Source organism: Sceloporus occidentalis, unplaced genomic scaffold (assembly GCF_023333645.1).
Source record: "Sceloporus occidentalis isolate IW3139 unplaced genomic scaffold, rSceOcc1.0.p SCAF_40, whole genome shotgun sequence".
NCBI lineage: Eukaryota > Metazoa > Chordata > Lepidosauria > Squamata > Phrynosomatidae > Sceloporus > Sceloporus occidentalis.
The window spans coordinates 2521687-2539540 of NW_028317020.1; the positions used below are offsets into that span (position 1 = coordinate 2521687).

Genomic DNA, 17854 nt, shown 5'->3' on the forward strand with positions numbered 1-17854 from the left:
GGGCTGCAACTAACGATTATTTTAATAATCGATTAGTTGGCCGATGATTTTTTCGATTAATCGATTAATCGGATAAAAAAAAACAATATGCAAATTTTTCGTTTATTTAAAATAATTTAATGAACTGGATGTTAAAAAAACAACTTAAAATTTACATTAACATTCTTATTTTGTTATGATGTAATAAAAAACAATATTTTCTAAGTACAAGAACCCAAACACAATATTTATGAAACAAAATAACCCCAAACATTCTGAAAAGAGGTGGACTATTACTGTTCAAGAAACTTTGCCCCAGCCCTGGCACTTTGCACCCAGCACTTTGCACCCAGCCCTGGCACTTTGCACCCAGCACTTTGCCCCAGCCCTGGCACTTTGCACCCAGAACTTTGCGCCCAGCCCTGGCACTTTGCGCCCAGCCCTGGCACTTTGCGCCCAGCACTTTGCACCCACCCCTGGCACTTTGCACCCAGCACTTTGCACCCAGCACTCAGTACTTTGCCTCAGCCCTGGCACTTTGCACCCAGCACTTTGCACCCAGCCCTGGCACTTTGCACCCAGCCCTGGCACTTTGCACCCAGCACTTTGCACTGTGCCCCTGCACCCAGTCTCCAACTCTGCCCTGCACCCACTCTGCCCTGCACCCACACTCACACCCTGCCCTGCACCCAGTCTCCCACTCTGCCCTGCACCGACACTCACACCCTGCATCCCCACCCCCACTCTGCCCTGCACCCAGTCTCCTGCCCTGCCCCCACACTCACACCCTGCCCTGCATCCCCACCCCCACTCTGCCCTGCACCCACACTCACACCCTGCCCTGCATCCCCTGAAACCCCACCCCCACCCCCGCGAACCGCTCTGTGAGAATGGAGCCACTCGCACAGAGCGAATCGCACAGACATGAAGAATACTTACCTCCGGAACGCGTCACGTAACTAAAAGAAGGCGGAGACTGCAGAAGCGGGGAACGCTCGCGGAGGTAAGTAAACAACGAATCGATCACTCGATTAATCGATAACGGAAATCGTCGACAACGATTTCCGTTATAGATTATTATCGATTTTATCGATTCGTTGTTTCAGCCCTAATATATATATTTATTTATTTTTGGGGGTATTTTATAGTACGCTACCCCTTTTGTAGGTGGCTTGGTCAAGAAATTAAGTCCTTAACATCAAGAGGAGTCATTTAGAGCCTTCATACTAATTTATATCCTTTATGTGCCCTTGTGTAACAATTGTGTATGAAGTCACAGCAGTTTGTTTCTTAATTTTAGCTCGGTTGCATACTCCTTCGAGTATAGTGAATCCATATGAGTGCTTTCAAGTGTTGGACACACTGTGGGCATGTTTCCAGCCCTCCACTTTACAAGATCTGAAAAACGTTTATTCCCATATTGTAAAATGTACTTTGTTACAAAAAACACCACACATTTTTGGTGGAACTGTTTTTAAAATGATAAACATCTGGTTCTTTGGACATCAGTAGATGGGAGCTTGAACACTAATGAAACTCCCTTGCCACTGGTGCTAAATTTAGATAACTTGCATTGCCAACTTTCCAGAACAATAATGAAAAAACCATAACTTGATGGGAATGAGTAGGGTTTGATGGGTGTTTGTGCGGCAGAAGATGCTAGCCAGTATGATGATACAGTCTGATGTCATGTTCATTACAAAATACTCATCTACAGGAGATTGTAAAAACAATGCACTTGACAGTTGGCATGAGGTGTTTTTGTTTATATGCTGGGAATATTGGCAACTGTCTTGAATTTTTTTCACTTTTGAATGATCTTTCTTACTGTAGAATGATGAACTTTACATTGTTTGGAAGTGGTCTTATACCTCTTCTCAGATTGATGGGCAGCAACAATTGCTTCTCTTAGATCAGTGCCGATGTCTTTCCTGCTTGGCATTGTGTTAACACACACCTGAATGCTCCAGACCAGCAAACTGCTTAAATGTTGGCTTTTATAGAGATGGTCACACTTGATGATCAATTAACCACATGTGCTTAGCATCTTAGTTAATATGGAAGCACTAAGGGTGTACTTTTTTTTTTTTCAAGCATGCCTTCTCCATTTTTTTTTTTTTTTAATAAATCACGACATGATGTAATATAGGGTGACCACATCAGCCAGGTTTTCCAATAATTTTCACATATAGCCGCCCAGCCCCGATAAAGCGCTGCCCTTCAGTATAGCTGACTAAGTTGATCCTTTTCATAAGGCTATACATCCCATATATTGCAGGGTAACACTTTATCTGGGCTGCTCAACAATACGTTAAAATGATGTGTCTTGGAACACATGGCCGATGTGGTCACCCTAGTGTAATATGTCATCCGTTTATCTGAGGTTGTATTTACCTAATTTTTAGGCCTGCTAAGGAACAAATGATTGTTATATGTCCTTAAACGCAAAACCATAGAACTCAGAGGGTGTGCTTTCTTTTTCAAAAGACTGTGTGTATGTGTATATATATATATATATATATATATATATATATATATATATATATATATATATATATATATATATTATATCATACCAATGTGCACAGTGGGGTTTAAAATGAATGTCTCCCGAAGTAAAATTTTGATTTAGCAGTTTAGACTAATTCAACAAATTACATTGATTGTCTCTGTAATTTCTTTGATCGGTCATTGATATTTTGGAAAGGTGAGTGATTTAAAGGTCAATTTAGAAATTCTAGGCTTGTTCATGAAGTAGTTCAGGACCTTTTTAATTTAAAATGTCAATCACAATAGAAGTAATTGCGATAATTGCGTGACTTTCTCACAAAGTTCTCAAACAGTGTCTTCCTGTCTAGAAAAACAGGTAAATCTGTATTGATCAAATATATACTATACTGGTTCTTCTCTAAGAACTAAGCTGGTAAATGAAACCCAAGAATGGGAACCTGTGTGTTGCCACAAAACTGATGTGTGAAATTCTGCATACAACTTGGCAAATGTGGCACACCAGATGTTCTATATTGTGAGTAAGGTGCTCTCCTTCTGGTATGATGAGGATAATCATATGGTTCTTAATCGTCATAGATCCCATGTTAGTTTGTGGTGGTTTTTGCCCGAGCAGAAAGTAGAAGCTCACAGATCAGCGTGCAAAATTATGTCTTGCACTAAGTGCGTAGCGTCCTATAGTCCTGAATTCAGGCCACGGCCATTGTATCGTGGGCCACGGCCACTGTATCTTGGGTCATTTTGGGACAGGAAGCTGTAAAACAAAAGGAGATATGAAAATCTTTGTGGGAGTATTTTAATGTTTTGGCAGAAGGTATTACACGGACACCATGGGAGGGGGTTATACATTTTAAATAATGGCCTCGTCCACTAAACTGGGCCGTTCCATTTACTGCTTCTATAGGCATAACTCCGAAAGTACACAAATTGCCACAGGACGCCTCTTTTATATTTGTACAGTTTGCCTTATCCTGTGGTTTTAGATTATCAATAGTAACCTAATTTCTTCTGTGTTCCAGGTTTCTTGCTTTTCAAAGAGTTTTGCACAAGTGATATGGATGAAGGTGTTCCTCAGCTAAAGTTTTATGAAGAGGTAAGCAAATTTCTGTAGCTTTTTGAGTCAGAAAGCAGATGGGTTTTCCCAAATAACTTCATGCTACATGTTTTCCAGGCCATTTGTAGAACATGAGTTATTGGTCATTTGGAGGCTGCAAATTCATCTAAGACAGTAATGAAAGAAAGCCTTGTTCCAGAACGTTAGGGAGACCGTAATAATGGATTAAAATCCCCCTATTGTTTCCCTTTTTTTGTTTTCAATGACGTGTCCATGTTTCTACAATTATGGGTTTTTGGTCCCTGTGGTATAATATATCATCCAACGTTCTGTTTCTGAGAAGGATCTCTTGCCGTAGATAATAGCAAGCTATACTGGAAATGGATTTTCCCAGAACAGACTCTTCAGAGCAGCTTGGAACGAACCATACCAGAATGTTATCATCTTCTTGTAGTTTTATAACATACATTTAAAGTGGTGCTATAACACAGATGTTTCTACTTCCCCAGCCAAAGAGAGCAAGACGTTGAATTAGTAGACGAGCACAACCATAGAAATTGAGACTCAGTCGCATCCTCTGCATATGTAGTAAAATAGGCCAGAAAAGGAAAAGTATATTAGCCAGAATGAAAAATAATCTTCTCCTTAATTACTGCTCATTGAAAGGCTCCTCAGGGCATCTGCAAGGAGAAGGATGGCTTTCTGACGTGTACTAGGCCATAAGGATGGTGGTAGTCTTAGAAGGGGGCGGCCCATGTATCCTGCATTTTTTTGCAAGGAATTTGTCGAGTCCCGGTGTAATGGTGTTTTTTATTTGAATATAATAGTGTAGGCCACTTAGTGACCCTTGTTTAGGAAATCCTCTGCTTACTAGACAGCTCTCATGAACACAGGGCTTTCCTCGCACTTGCGAGATTACAGCGTTAAGGCGCCTTCCGTTCCGTACACTGTAAACCCAGCCAGGTTGAATGCATCTGATTTTCTGCAATCTGTTGCCATGGAGAAACGACTTCTATGCCTGTATCGCTGTATTAACTCAGTGGCTGCCAGCACAACCTGTGTTTATACAGTGGAACAGCATATGCATAGGCCACAGTGGCAGTGGTGGGGTTAATGCATAGAAATGAAATTATTTCTGCATACGCAGAGCCGTTGTACACCTATCCTTTTATCGGCATTGTCTCTGTACGAGTGCCTGCTTCTGTGAGCGCGCGCACTAAATTACCCTTATATAATAACATCTATTTGCAGATCTGCAGACGTGGCTTATTCTTTTTCTGTCAGACCAATAACCTGTATAACAGCGATGGAACGTTACACTATTATTATATAACTTTAGGAAACGGCATGCAGATATGCGGTCGGTTTTGTTTAGTTAGAACGTGTTGCTATAAGCCTTTCTGTGGGTGTGGGGGAGGGGATTTGTTAACATCTATACTATATTATCATACGGACATATGATTTGTGATGTTTGTATAATAAGTTCCATACATGTTATGCACATTGTAACAACGTTCTTATTGCTGTAGACTGCTCAAGGAGGTTGCTTTTCGTATATTTTTAGGTTTCATTTGTACAGTAGTCATACACTTTACGAAGAGGTAAGCTTTTAACTCAGAATAAAGAATGATCTATATAGAGACCAACCTTCTGCCAGGGCTCCATGAGGAATATTGGGATGTTTAGGTTTTTAAATGTAATATCGCCAGTTTAATTGAGTGTTGCTCCAGGCCAACGAGACCCTTCTTGCAGGAAAAAAATGTTATGGTAGGTCCTTGATAACACCCTTTGAAGCTAGTCAATTAAAATATCTCTACTTGCCTTCAAACATAACATGTAGTGAATACACCTGTAGGTGCCATTGTGTCGTGGTATCCATGCCTCTTCCTGCATGTTCTCGGTTAGCATTTTTCACATTCTGTTGTAAAAGGTGTGCAGTCTTTAAGGTATTCTTTTCTGTCCAGTGCCATCGTCCTCATTTTGACTCCCTAGACATCCGTTTCATGTCATCAGCCATTCCACTTTAAGTATAGTACAAAAACATTTAGTCTACTTTGTATTGCCTACACGTAAAATCAGTAGATGGTGTGAATGTCCTTGGGTTACATTTCACTCAGATTCTTTGCTATGTCACAGTAAATGTTGTTTTAATTATTATATTTTTGTTTGTCTTTGCAAAAGGAGGAGAGGGAATACCAATTGTTTCCACTGACCTTTAATTTTTTTTTATGAAATTCCCTGAGCAACCAGTGTCTGAGTAGCTTGTTTTGGCTCTGAGGTCTTGAAGATGACCTCTACATCTGGACCATGCGATATGTCAGCATGCATTCTTCTCAACCTTGGGAAATCAGATTAATCCACCCTAATGTGTCTGCAGCAGTTTATTAAACAATATTTAGGCTGGAAGTCACCACGTAGAAAAGTGAAAACGGATTATGGGTTCATTAGCATCTGACCTGAGTAAATTGTTTTTATAGCAAACAGTAGCAATAAAACTGCCACAACAAAGCGTCAGCCAAGATGAGGAGTGAAACCATAATCTTTGGCTTGTTTGGCAGTACTAATTGCACAGCAGCTTCCATGCCTTGTCTGCGGTAATCAACTTGCATTGATTTTGGATATATAGAAATATGCAGGAGACCCGCTTGACGTAATAATAAGAAAAAAAAGCCAGTATCCATTGACATTGGATAATTACGGATTGCCTCTAATTAAGAAGGAAGATATGGACGTCTCCTTAAGATGTGGACATCTTGTAGCTGCTGCTGAGAAATTAGGTGGTGCTTAAATCAAATGTTAAAAAAATAAGAAAGCCAAAAGCAATGTTAAGGTTGTGCTTTTGTATACTACTCAGTAGCATAGATCATTTTTATCACCCTGCACCTGACATCTTCTTCATTTGTCTGTATATTTTTATGTTATTGTTAAAAAAGGAATAAGCCAAAAAATGCCCGCTGAATCTTGAGAATAACTATTAAAAAAAAAAAACAAAAAAAAAAACTCAACTGGTTTAAAATGAATATAACCACAATGTTTAGCTAGTGTTGTGGAAGACAAATTCTAGCTTCTCCAAATATAAGTGAGCTCCATCTTAAACAATGACATCACGATTATCAGCTGCCGAAGAGTGATAGATGACCTACTTTCAGTGTTTTACGGTTTCAATTAATATGAGCCAATGTATAACCAACAGCGAGATCTGACTTGGTATTCAGGCACTTTGTAGTTTGATGTAGTTTTTAATCAATTGATGCCTTATATCGGGCCAAGAAGATGCAAAGTCACATTAAACTTTCATAACCTTAGAGGTCTCATCCTCAGATGGAATGTCTTTTCAACAACAAAGTCCATCTTCTTTCACTTAGGCTAATGCAGCCATATCCATTCCCCTTAGCTGTGATCTGTAATACAGGTGTCCACATCTCCAGAAAATATCCACATCTGCATGTATTATCTAACAATTACAATGGCCTTTCCCTTTTGTGCTACTTATATATGATGTTAGAGGATCTGTCACATGTAGCAGTGCGACCTGTGATATATCGCTGGTACACATAAGCACTCAAGAACTCTAATTGTCTCTGTACCTATTATGAGTGTCAAATGGACTGCGGGAGAAAAAAAAAATCAGCATAACACAACATTTTAGGACCTTTCAAGCAAACACTGTCCACAAAAAAAAACAAAAGCTCAACCATGTAAGAGAAAAAATGTAATAACTGGAGCAGTCTGCTCACTATGTCCAGAACACACTCCTCAAATTTATTAGATCATCTTTACTGGTGTCTTCATTTCATTTGACATCCAAAATAATAACATACAATTACAAGGAAATAATAAATCTATAATGCATTAGGCCATCAACCAGTCTCATCGCTGCAACACAACTCCACGCGAAAATCAGGTTAGGGGGATTTAGAGGCATACGGCGCATTAACGGTCCAGAGCATGTATGTAAAACGAAAATGTAGAAGCACTACCCTTTTTCCACTTATGGGTGCATGTGCTGCAGCCGTCACGTCATTTCCACCACAAAGGGCGTTGGGAAGATGAACTGACATGCTGGCGCCATGCTTATGTGTGCGTTCTCTCGAAGCGAGCGTACGTAAACTGACATCTTAGGTAAAAAGGTACAGTAAAAGTAGTCAGATATTTCTTCACTTTCTACAATGGAAACTCTAGTGGAAACCAGGTCTTTGAAGTCCTGATCATATGCATAGAGACCCTCCCTGTTACTCCTCAGTCTCTTTTATTTTCAATAAGACACTTGTCTTCCACAGTTAGTAGGTTGACTCTGTCAATCCTTTTCCCGCCATCAATAAACTTTGCTGTTCTCTGTAGATGGAAGCACACAAGGTTTCCCACAGCCAGCTTTGCACACGTCTGGACTAAAATCAAAGCATTTGTGTCTGCACGCGGCCATCATGCATTTTGCCATGGGTTTTACATGGCGGTTGCTAGGCTCATGTGCGTTACTAAGCAGATGATGATGGAGCTTATGCAGCAGGTAAATGAAAAATCATTGAGTTAGCCTGTGTATTAAACAGTCAAGTATTAAAGGGAAATTAGCGCTCCGACTTCACATCTGCTCACAGGAACCTCGAAATAGCTCTTGGCATCTGCACAGCGTATATTCCAACCACCGAAAGGAGGAATTTGAAACCAACGTGATCCTTCTTCCGCAGCACAAGGCCTCGATGCCATGTAGAAAATATTCATGCCTATGCCTTTTCACTGGACCACTAACTATATTATGGACTTTTTTCCAGATACTTTCAGTTTCTGATTTTTGTTTGTTCTGTTTTCAGGGTCTCGTTGCAAAAGCTTTGTAAGTTATAACCCCCCCCCCCCAAAAAAAAAAAAACTAGTGTCATGGCTCCCTTCAAGAACAGCGTATTAAACACGCTCTATAAAATTTCTATATAGCCGTTTTGTGACCAGTTTTACTTGCTTCAGCCCTCTGAGTAAAACTACATAATTTCTCTCCATGTGAATTAATTTTGCTAAATTAAAACAAGATGTCTCCAAGCAATGCTCATCACATCTCCCTTCTATTTCAGATAAAAGAATACGAGAAGCTAGATTCCGAGGAAGACAGACTTTGTAGGAGTCGACAGATTTATGACACATATATAATGAAAGAGCTACTATCTTGTTCTCATGTAAGTATTCTCTTTTATCCTTGCATCTCTCAGGCAAAATTTGCTTAAAGCTTAAGTTTAAGGTCTCTAGGCACTTCTAAGTGGAAAGTGAGCCCCGCAACAGGAAGAAAAACCGTTTTTGTTTTTTTTATTTCGATTTGGGCATCAAATGGTGTTTGAAGTCTGAGACTTCTCTGGAAGGTTCAATTAATTGGTGTCACAAAACTGGAGACTTTTCATGTGCGCCTCATCCCTGACTTACCACGTTGCGTACCTCATGCCCATAATTCCGGTGCATTTGGCAAACAGTATATGATACATCATTGAAAACTACTTGCAATTAAATATGAGCCCGAGCCAAGACTGTGAATATTTACTGTTTGGACCATACTATGTAAATTAAGTCCTCTTTGGTACTACATGCATACAAGGTTGTATATTGCATTGTATCTGCTGTGTATTTCAGTATCATTATCCTTAATTGTTTAAGCGATTAATAACATATCAATTAATGAGCAGTCATTTTATCTGCCTGTCACAGGATTGGCATGTTTAAGGTGCCCGTCCTTGGAAGACACAATCTAGAAGGTTGCGGGAGGCAAGGTTAAGACATGGAAATAATTAGTCACACCAAAAAGACCAGTGAGGTGCAATAGTCCGTTACATTTTAATTAGAAGAAAATACTAGTAATTACATTGTCAAAAAAAGGTATTAGCCCGTGTAATGAGGCTCAAATCGGTACACTTCCTGACTAAATGAAAATGAACCATGCCTAGGACAGCAGTGTCTGCAACGTGCGAGGCTTTCTGCAGCCGTTTTCACTAGCCACAAATGGCTCAAAATAAATTAAAGCTGGGCACAGACACAATGAGCGTTTGAGTATTTCTCTTTTGCACTTTGTGTGCTATAAACCATGAACATGCTCGCTCCAGGGAATGTATTACAAAATTGTGTTGTCACTATCAAATTGCTTCATATAATAAATGGTCAGATGGAATCAGCTCTTCGTTCTGCAGTCCGCCCTTGGGATTTAATAACGTTGATACGAGCTTGTGCATTGCCGCTCACTTGTTACAGCAGTGCCCCCCTCCGTGCTTTTTTTCTCTTTCTTTATAAACCCACCGACAAAGATGATTAGCTATCAACTGGTGAGATTGTCTCTGTTAATTCAAGCCATTTCAAGTCTTTCCTTCTATTCTTCTTTACTAAAATGTTACCTGATATACAGTCAAGGATAAGCGTGTGATTTGTGTTCTGTTGACCCTGACAGATAACGTTGGCCTTGATGCCTTTACAATCAGTGATGTTTTGGATTTGGATATTTTTTCGTTATTTATGTAGGAACAATATGACAGAGTAAAATGTATCTATATTATTGAACTAATCCTTTATTCACTTAAGAGAGGTTGCATGAGAGTTGTGGTTCCAATTCTCTCAATTCATTATGAAGGGTCAACACTGGCAGATCTCGCAAGTTAAAAAGGGCTGGTCCTGTATAATGTTTAACTCAATGTGTAAGAAGTGAATACAATTATTAATGTAGTCTCATACTGCCTTATTTTTGGCCTGAAGGTGCAAATCCTGTCTGTTTGTTCCCTTCAAGCTTCTGTGTTCAACACCCTTATATTAAATGAAAAGGTAAACTTGGAACAGGTTGTGTAACCTAAGCTGTTTGGTATTTGTTATTTTTCAGGGATTTAGTGTTTTTATCATCAAATACAGTTTTTTTATGTTGTAAACTGATCTTATATTATACTTGTTTTTCTTCTTCAATCCCAAAGCCGTTTTCCAAGCAAGCTGTAGATCACGTACAAGCCCATCTTGCCAAGAAACAAGTGCCACCTACTCTATTTCAGGTAAGAGAAGTCAATCATTATAGCATTATATGCTTATATATATATTTATATTACATTGGTATTATTATCTTTTATTTATCAAGCGCCAACAAATTAGGCAGCGCTGCACAATTTTAATAGGGCATTTAACACATACTTAACAAATTTACATTGATGCATACAGACACAGCAGGAGTTGAGAACCCTGCCAGTGAGTCTGCCATCTAGTCTTATGGTACTTTTACAAAAAAATCCAGGCAGTAATGGTGGGCTTTTGAGGGTCCTGCTCAAGAGCTTACAACCTAAAGGAATAGTATGGGTAATTGAAACAAAAGGAGGGGTGGAAAAAGTGGAGTAGTAGTTCTCTTGTGGCAGTAATTAGGGATAAGTGGCTTTAGGATGCAAAAGAACATGTAAAAAAACAATGAACACGGGGTCGGCTTGAGATGGTAGTAAGCAGCAAGCAAGTTTATGATGCAGAAAGGCTACGAAAGGGGAAGTTCTTATCTGCCCAATTTGGTCTTGCTTTTATTTGAAGTTCATAGTTAATATGAAAATGTCGTACCAATTCGAGGCTGTTCTAGCAGCATCCCACCCACCTCATGTTTTCAAGACTTGGTGGTGGGAAATATTGTCATTTGCGAAGCTCCGGATGACTAATACTAAGACTATTAACACAAGCTTGAGAACGTTGGCGACACGTCTCCCTGGTGTTTCCTCCGTACTCCTTGTTTTTCATGTTTTAAACATTTTCCTTCTAGCAGTTACAACTTAGTCACCAAATACACTAGTTCTAGTGCGTAATGAAGGACAACTTTTCTTATCAATGAAAGATAGCAGTATACATACAGTATGTCTCTGGCGGTAGTGCCTTTGAAGTCAGGTGTTTAATGTAGCATGTATAGCTTTGTGGTAACCTAACTATAGTAATTGGTTTTCCTTTGTGTTCTGAAAATAGTTCAAATCAAACCTGCATTTAATGTGACACTTTGTCCAGGGTGCTAGAAGTTTTTTACAGTCCTTATTGATGGGTTGGATTTGCCTCTTTCACTTGTGAGTGCAACATATCACTTAATAATTAACATTGGACATACCATCTACACTATATTGTGTTGTTTTTTTGTTTTTTTCCTATATATGCACCTGCGCCCCATACATTTCTGGTTTTCAGGGTGCTAGAAGCCCTAGTGTTAGCTCGGCTTATAAGTGATGGCAAACGCGGTGTTTCAGTTAATTATGTAATGAACACAAAGAGTTAAAAGAAGCGTTATGTAATGGGGTGGATACCGCCTGTTCCCTGTAGGTTAAAAGGATTATATACTTGTCTTCATCCCATCTAACATGGATCGCTTAAGGACCCGAGCGTGCATTGCCCTGGTTAAAGGTGTTACGTGAAAATGGCTATGAAAAGCACAGTCACCTTGCCAGGTCCTGCTATGGCCCGTGGTTCAGTCTTTTCAAAGGAGCCACTCCAGATCCGAGCAATTCACAGCTGAATATAAATGGTTTTAACTTTTATCCCGTTATATATGTATATTTAGTTTGTATTTTTTTCAGCTGCAGTACATCGTTACATGCTGCGAAGTGTGTCGATAGGTAGGATAGCGAGTTATCGGGCATCTGATGAAATTACCATTCTCTATGCGTCTAAATTGGCACAAATTGATTCCTAAACACAGGTTCTTTATAAAAGCTTTTGGGGAACATGTTGTTTTGGTACAAATCCCATAATGCTAGGAAATGATAAAATCTCCGTCACGCAGGAAGGAAGAATGGCTTGGATGTCAAACTCTGAATGTTTATTTTTGTTTTCTTTTTAGCCATTTATTTGTAGTATTTCAGATGTTGCCGACTAGCACGTGTGAAGAATTATAAACTCATACTACAGGGCAGCATGTAGGATTCTTAGCCACATTTTATATGTAACCTGAAAACATAGCTAATGATGTCTTCTTAGATTGCTTTAACTCTTCCAATAGACAAATTGGTGTGAAATGGACGTTTTAGATGACAGCGTGCTAACTGTAGAAGGAAGCAGGGAGTGTCGCTGTTGGTTATTTTTACTTTGTCATATAGTAGCTTGACCATTTTGCACCTTTTTTGTATTAAAATATTTTACGCAGGACAGCAATGAATATAATGTAGCTTGCTGTATACACGGTTAGAACGCTTAGTTGGGAAGCATAAATGTGCATTACACATCTTGTCAGTTGCATTCAGTGGGTTAATGGAAAGCATCTAATCCGTGTCCCCGGTTCTGGATCAGGGCAGAATTCCCATCTCAAACGCCTTTACTATTATGAAAAGTATGGGAGGTTATCGTTAAAATGACACTTGTCCTTGTACCAGTTTGCTCACACCAGCGGGTGCCAAATGTATGCCTCCGAGATATGGCTATCTCCAGATGGACTGCTCTAGTGCTAGGTCACGCACGGCCTGCTTGGAAAGAACTGCTTTAACACTACAAACTAAAACACGGGGCAGACATTTTTGCTTACTTGCTTGACATTGCAGCAGCTGTATGGCCCCCCACTTCACAAACTAGACATGCCACCCCCTAAAGAAATTACCCGGCGATTAATCTAATGAGTTCATTTCTCTAATAGTCCATGAATACATACAGAAGTCCAGAAAATGATTGCTAGTTACTTTTCTCATATTCCTTGTGGTTTTCTTCCTTTGTCTACATGCTGAATTGCAGGCATACGGTTCTGTATGTAAACGAAATGTAGCGCTCTGGAAATCCATTCATGACGTCTGCCTTCTTTTTTTTTTTTTGCCCTTCGCAGCCATACATAGAAGAAATATGTGACAGTCTCCGGGGCAAGATATTTCAGAAGTTTATAGAAAGGTATAAGTCACGTCTGTCTTATTTACATTCATTCCACTGGATATAAAAGATGCAGTATGTGATAGCAGAGCCGTCAAGACAAGGAACACATTCTTTCCTTCAGCAGGCTATAAATAAAAGTGGAAAAGGTCTGGTGTTTCCAATTAGTCTATCAGTTCCAACAAAGAGATTACCGTGGGCTAATCATTTTTCCACCCGTGGCCCAATCATTTATCCACCCGTGGCCCAGAACTAGAATTCTAAAATTAAAGAAAAAACATGGTATGATGTTTGGACAAATGTCTGCAGTTACAATATCTGCCATTGTGTTATCAGAGTTAAACAGCTACAAAAAAAATAATTAAAAAAAGCCTACTCAGTATTCGTTTTAATTGGTTCATAAATTCAATACTTTGAAGGTTTATTTATAACAGTTTATAAATTATATTTTTATATTATTATTATTATTATTATTAAATATAAATATATTATATTATATGATAGTTTAAAATGCCCAAACCATTACCAGAAATAAATTGTCAAATGTTTTCCCCATTCATGTTCTATGGGAATGCCGAAGACTAGGCTTTAATGGTGACGAAAGATGATGGACTGATAGACCAACAAACTGTTGTCCTATTATTCAACACGGGAAGCTTCACTAAGTAAAAGTTCCTATCTTAACCATATTGCTTTTTTTCCCCTTTACAGTGATAGGTTTACTAGATTTTGCCAGTGGAAAAATGTGGAACTAAATATCCATGTAAGTATAAAGAATTGCTTTCAGATATAGGTTTGTTTTTCTATCAAGGATTAGAGCCATACAGTTGTCAAAGGCAGTCTCCTACATAAATTCTTGTCGGCAACAGTTACTCCTAATAGTTATCTGTTATTGATGTGCGTGGTTATGGCTGGTTTCCAAAAGCTGCACTTCCGTTGCCAGTTGTGCCCTTGAAAGGTGCGCTCTCACTCTGTGGATTATCGCTGTAATGCAGGGGTGTCCAAGTTTTTTCTGCAGTGGGCCACTTCATCAGAATTGTATACGTGCGAGGGCCGCACTCATTTTTCACTGAGAGAAAATATGGCCTTTAATAAGATATGCAGAATAAAATAAAGTAAATGACACAAAACCTTTACTTTTCCTCTCACTGATTTCTGGGCCTACAAATTCAGGATTCTGGGTAAGTAAAAATTCTGGACCAAAACCAAAAATTCAGGGTTCACTTAGCCGAAACTGAAAGTGCCCCCCCACACACTTTTAATAAAAGTAAGTTACACACCAAAATTGTACAAAAAAATTATATATTATGATTGTTAACAGCAATCTCAGGCATACCCAGATTCCAGCATGTACTGGTTGGCTGGGCATTGTATTTTTTGTCCAATTTTAGTGTGTAACCACACTTTTATTAAAAGTAACACACCAAAATTGGACAAAAAAAAATCAACAATATGACTTGGCATGATAGGAGTGTGATTGCTAACAGCAAACACACTCTTTTTATACCCAGGCAACCAGTGAATGCTGGAACCTAGGCATGATGAGACTGTGATTGCTGTTAGCAATCACACTCCTATCATCCCAAGTCAGCCAATACGTGCTGGTACAGGGTGGCTGTAACTGCAGACCCCATACTACTGGCAGCATCAATACACAAGGGGGGCAGCTAGCCAGGTTTCAGCATGTACTGGCTGACTTGGCATGATAGGAGTGTGACAGCAATCACAGTCCCATCATGCCTAGGTTCCAGCACTTACACATCCATGCTATCACACACACACACAAATTCATTCATTCACAGATTCATTCCCTCAATCAGACATACTCATTCACACAACCTACCCCATCCCCTTACCTGCTCTACAGCTCTCTCGATGCCGCTCACAGACTTCACAGAGGAGGCAGGACTGGAGCAGAGAATGGACCCTCCCACAAGTAAGCAGCAGGGCTCTTATGATCCTGGCTGCCGATCTCACGCGGGCCGCCCGCATGTTGGGCGCCCCTGCTGTAATGCTTTCTATGTTTAGACTATGTTTCTTATATGTCTTACTAGTCACTAATATATAGGATACATACTTTGGATATAACTGAGGTTTGCATAGTTTCACTTTGGATGCTCCAATCTTTACGGTAAATAAATAAGGGACTGACATGCAAGGTGGCCGTTTTTCATTTTCCCGTGTGTCATAGGCATTGAAGAAGTATGAATATACGCATAGCCTAAAATGCAGGTGCGCTGTTTCTAGTTGATATGTATATACTAAAATATTGGGCGATATTTGTAAGCCTCTCATGCAAAAGACTGACTGCTCTAAAAAAAAAAAACAAAAAAAAAAACAAGAAACTGCATAGACATCATTGTGTGTCCTCTCTGGCCACCAAACACCATTTCAACTATGGTTTCAAAAGGGCATTGGCCAGTTGGCGTTGTCATCTTGCTTTGTATTACTTACCACTATTGTGCACTGTTGTTGGTTTCAGCTGACCATGAATGACTTCAGTGTCCATCGAATAATTGGGCGAGGTGGATTTGGAGAAGTTTATGGCTGCCGCAAAGCAGACACTGGTAAAATGTGAGTATTTGCCGAACTTCTGAATGCTGACTAGCACAATGATCCTGCTTTCCTGATTATATGGCATTGGCGTGGCGTAAGTTGTCCACTGTTGGATCAGAAGCAAACATTGAGTTGTATTCTGTAATGGGCAAATCAAGAGCACACTGAGAATGGTTTCTTTGTATTTGATAAACAGATGTGTTTAAGTAACAAAAATGGAAGATATCTGCGCTGCTCATGCTTGTTTCTGCACTGTAGTGAATATTCTGACTAATCCCCACAATATTACTGTATCAAGCTGTTTTCTGTTTTGCAAACCTGATGTGTCTTGAAGTCCCAATTTCACAACAGTCGACACGTGTAATGCTCTGCTTTTGTATTTTTCAGGTATGCAATGAAGTGTTTAGATAAGAAGAGGATCAAGATGAAGCAAGGAGAGACGCTAGCCTTAAATGAAAGAATAATGTTATCCCTGGTCAGCACAGGAGTAAGTATATAATTGTTGCCTGCTTGGTACATTAGGGGCTTCTTTGTGTGCACAGAGTTAATGTTGACACCACATAATTGTAGAAAATGTCTTTGAAAGGCTCTTACTCAGACATTGAACTTCTGATACACAGTAAACTGCATTAGGCACAACTTAAACCGGTCCTCAATCACCATGGTTACCAAGGATATTGGCAGCACAAACGGATGTTTTTTTGTTCAAAACACTCTTTCTTCAGTCGTAATCAGTGGGGTTATACAGCAAGTACATTCTGCTTAAAGCAGAGTGCTGATGGCTTCCATCATAACCTACTTTATAACAATAAAAAACACTGCCGTTCCCCGTCTCCAGGCAAGTGTGGGAAATAGGGATGCTATCTGCCAGTATATGAAAAAGCTATATGAATCAGACGCTGTCACTGCTTTTGTACATGTATGGTGGTGTTTCTTAGTGAAGCGTGAACAGTACAGTGTAACAGTTGAATATTGTCTCATCGATACAACCTTATGCGACCCAGTGAAGTATAAAAAGTCTGATCCAGTGAATCCCTCCCATAGGCTGGGCTTTGATTTACATGAATGAGTCTAATTTGTAAATTGTTTAATTCACTTATGATCAATGTTTTTAAAATATATGTAAGGATATGATCAGAAACGAAACTATATAGAAGGGGCAGATATGATGACACACACCTTCGGGTATCACCCCAAAAGAATACCTAAAATCATATACTAATACAGATTTAATTAAGGGATGCGCTAATAAGAAGGTATGCTATTGGTTTTCTGTAGAAATAAAGAAAGATTATATGATCATTTAATTCATGCACAAAAATGTGTGGTAGGACGTAACACTGCTGAATACATTTAGCAAGTGATTATTAGCAAGTCAATTTAGAAGTGTATCTCTTATATTTAAATATGTATTAAAGAGCACCTATGTCTAAAATTGAAGTTTCCTCTATACAAAAGGGTCTTTGAAAGAATGTAAGATACTTATGCTGAAAATGATGTCCGGTGCTTAGTTGTTATAACAGACCCAGGGGTTGGGATACGGGATTCCCCATGGCATTGACCTGCTGGGAGTTTTATGTAACTTTGATTGCAGGTCAAATGAGCTCATTCATAAAAGGTTTGCTTTTATGTAGTCTTACATAATGTAGTCCTAAAACTCATTTTAGGTCTCTAGCTAAAATCCATCTTGATGTATCCTGAATTCTTGTTCATCCCATACTTCAAAAAGGGAAGGTGGCAAGTGATTGAGAGAGAGTCTCTCCCCAGCTGTAGAGGAAAAAAGCAGCGTACAGTTAAATAGTATGTCTAAAATGCTAGGCAGTGGCACCTACTGGCCCCCGAGAACATCTGTACCCACATGCCCATTGATGCCATTAGAAGCCCCTGTCTTCATCATTCTACCTCCTATAGCTGCACGTAAATTAAAGAGCACGGAGGGAGTAATACAAT

The 17854-nt window shown here is 39.4% G+C and overlaps 1 protein-coding gene across 1 annotated transcript in view; it reads left to right on the plus strand.

Annotated features, from left to right (window-relative positions):
- LOC149290214 (G protein-coupled receptor kinase 3) overlaps positions 1-17854 on the plus strand; it is a 118604-nt gene that overhangs the window by 63798 nt on the left and 36952 nt on the right. Inside the window, exons 3-9 of the mRNA XM_089489535.1 lie at positions 3507-3580; positions 8602-8703; positions 10465-10539; positions 13308-13369; positions 14060-14111; positions 15831-15922; positions 16292-16391. Of these exons, the coding sequence (XP_089345661.1) occupies positions 3507-3580; positions 8602-8703; positions 10465-10539; positions 13308-13369; positions 14060-14111; positions 15831-15922; positions 16292-16391 (557 nt within the window). The remainder of the gene's footprint in view (positions 1-3506; positions 3581-8601; positions 8704-10464; positions 10540-13307; positions 13370-14059; positions 14112-15830; positions 15923-16291; positions 16392-17854) is intronic.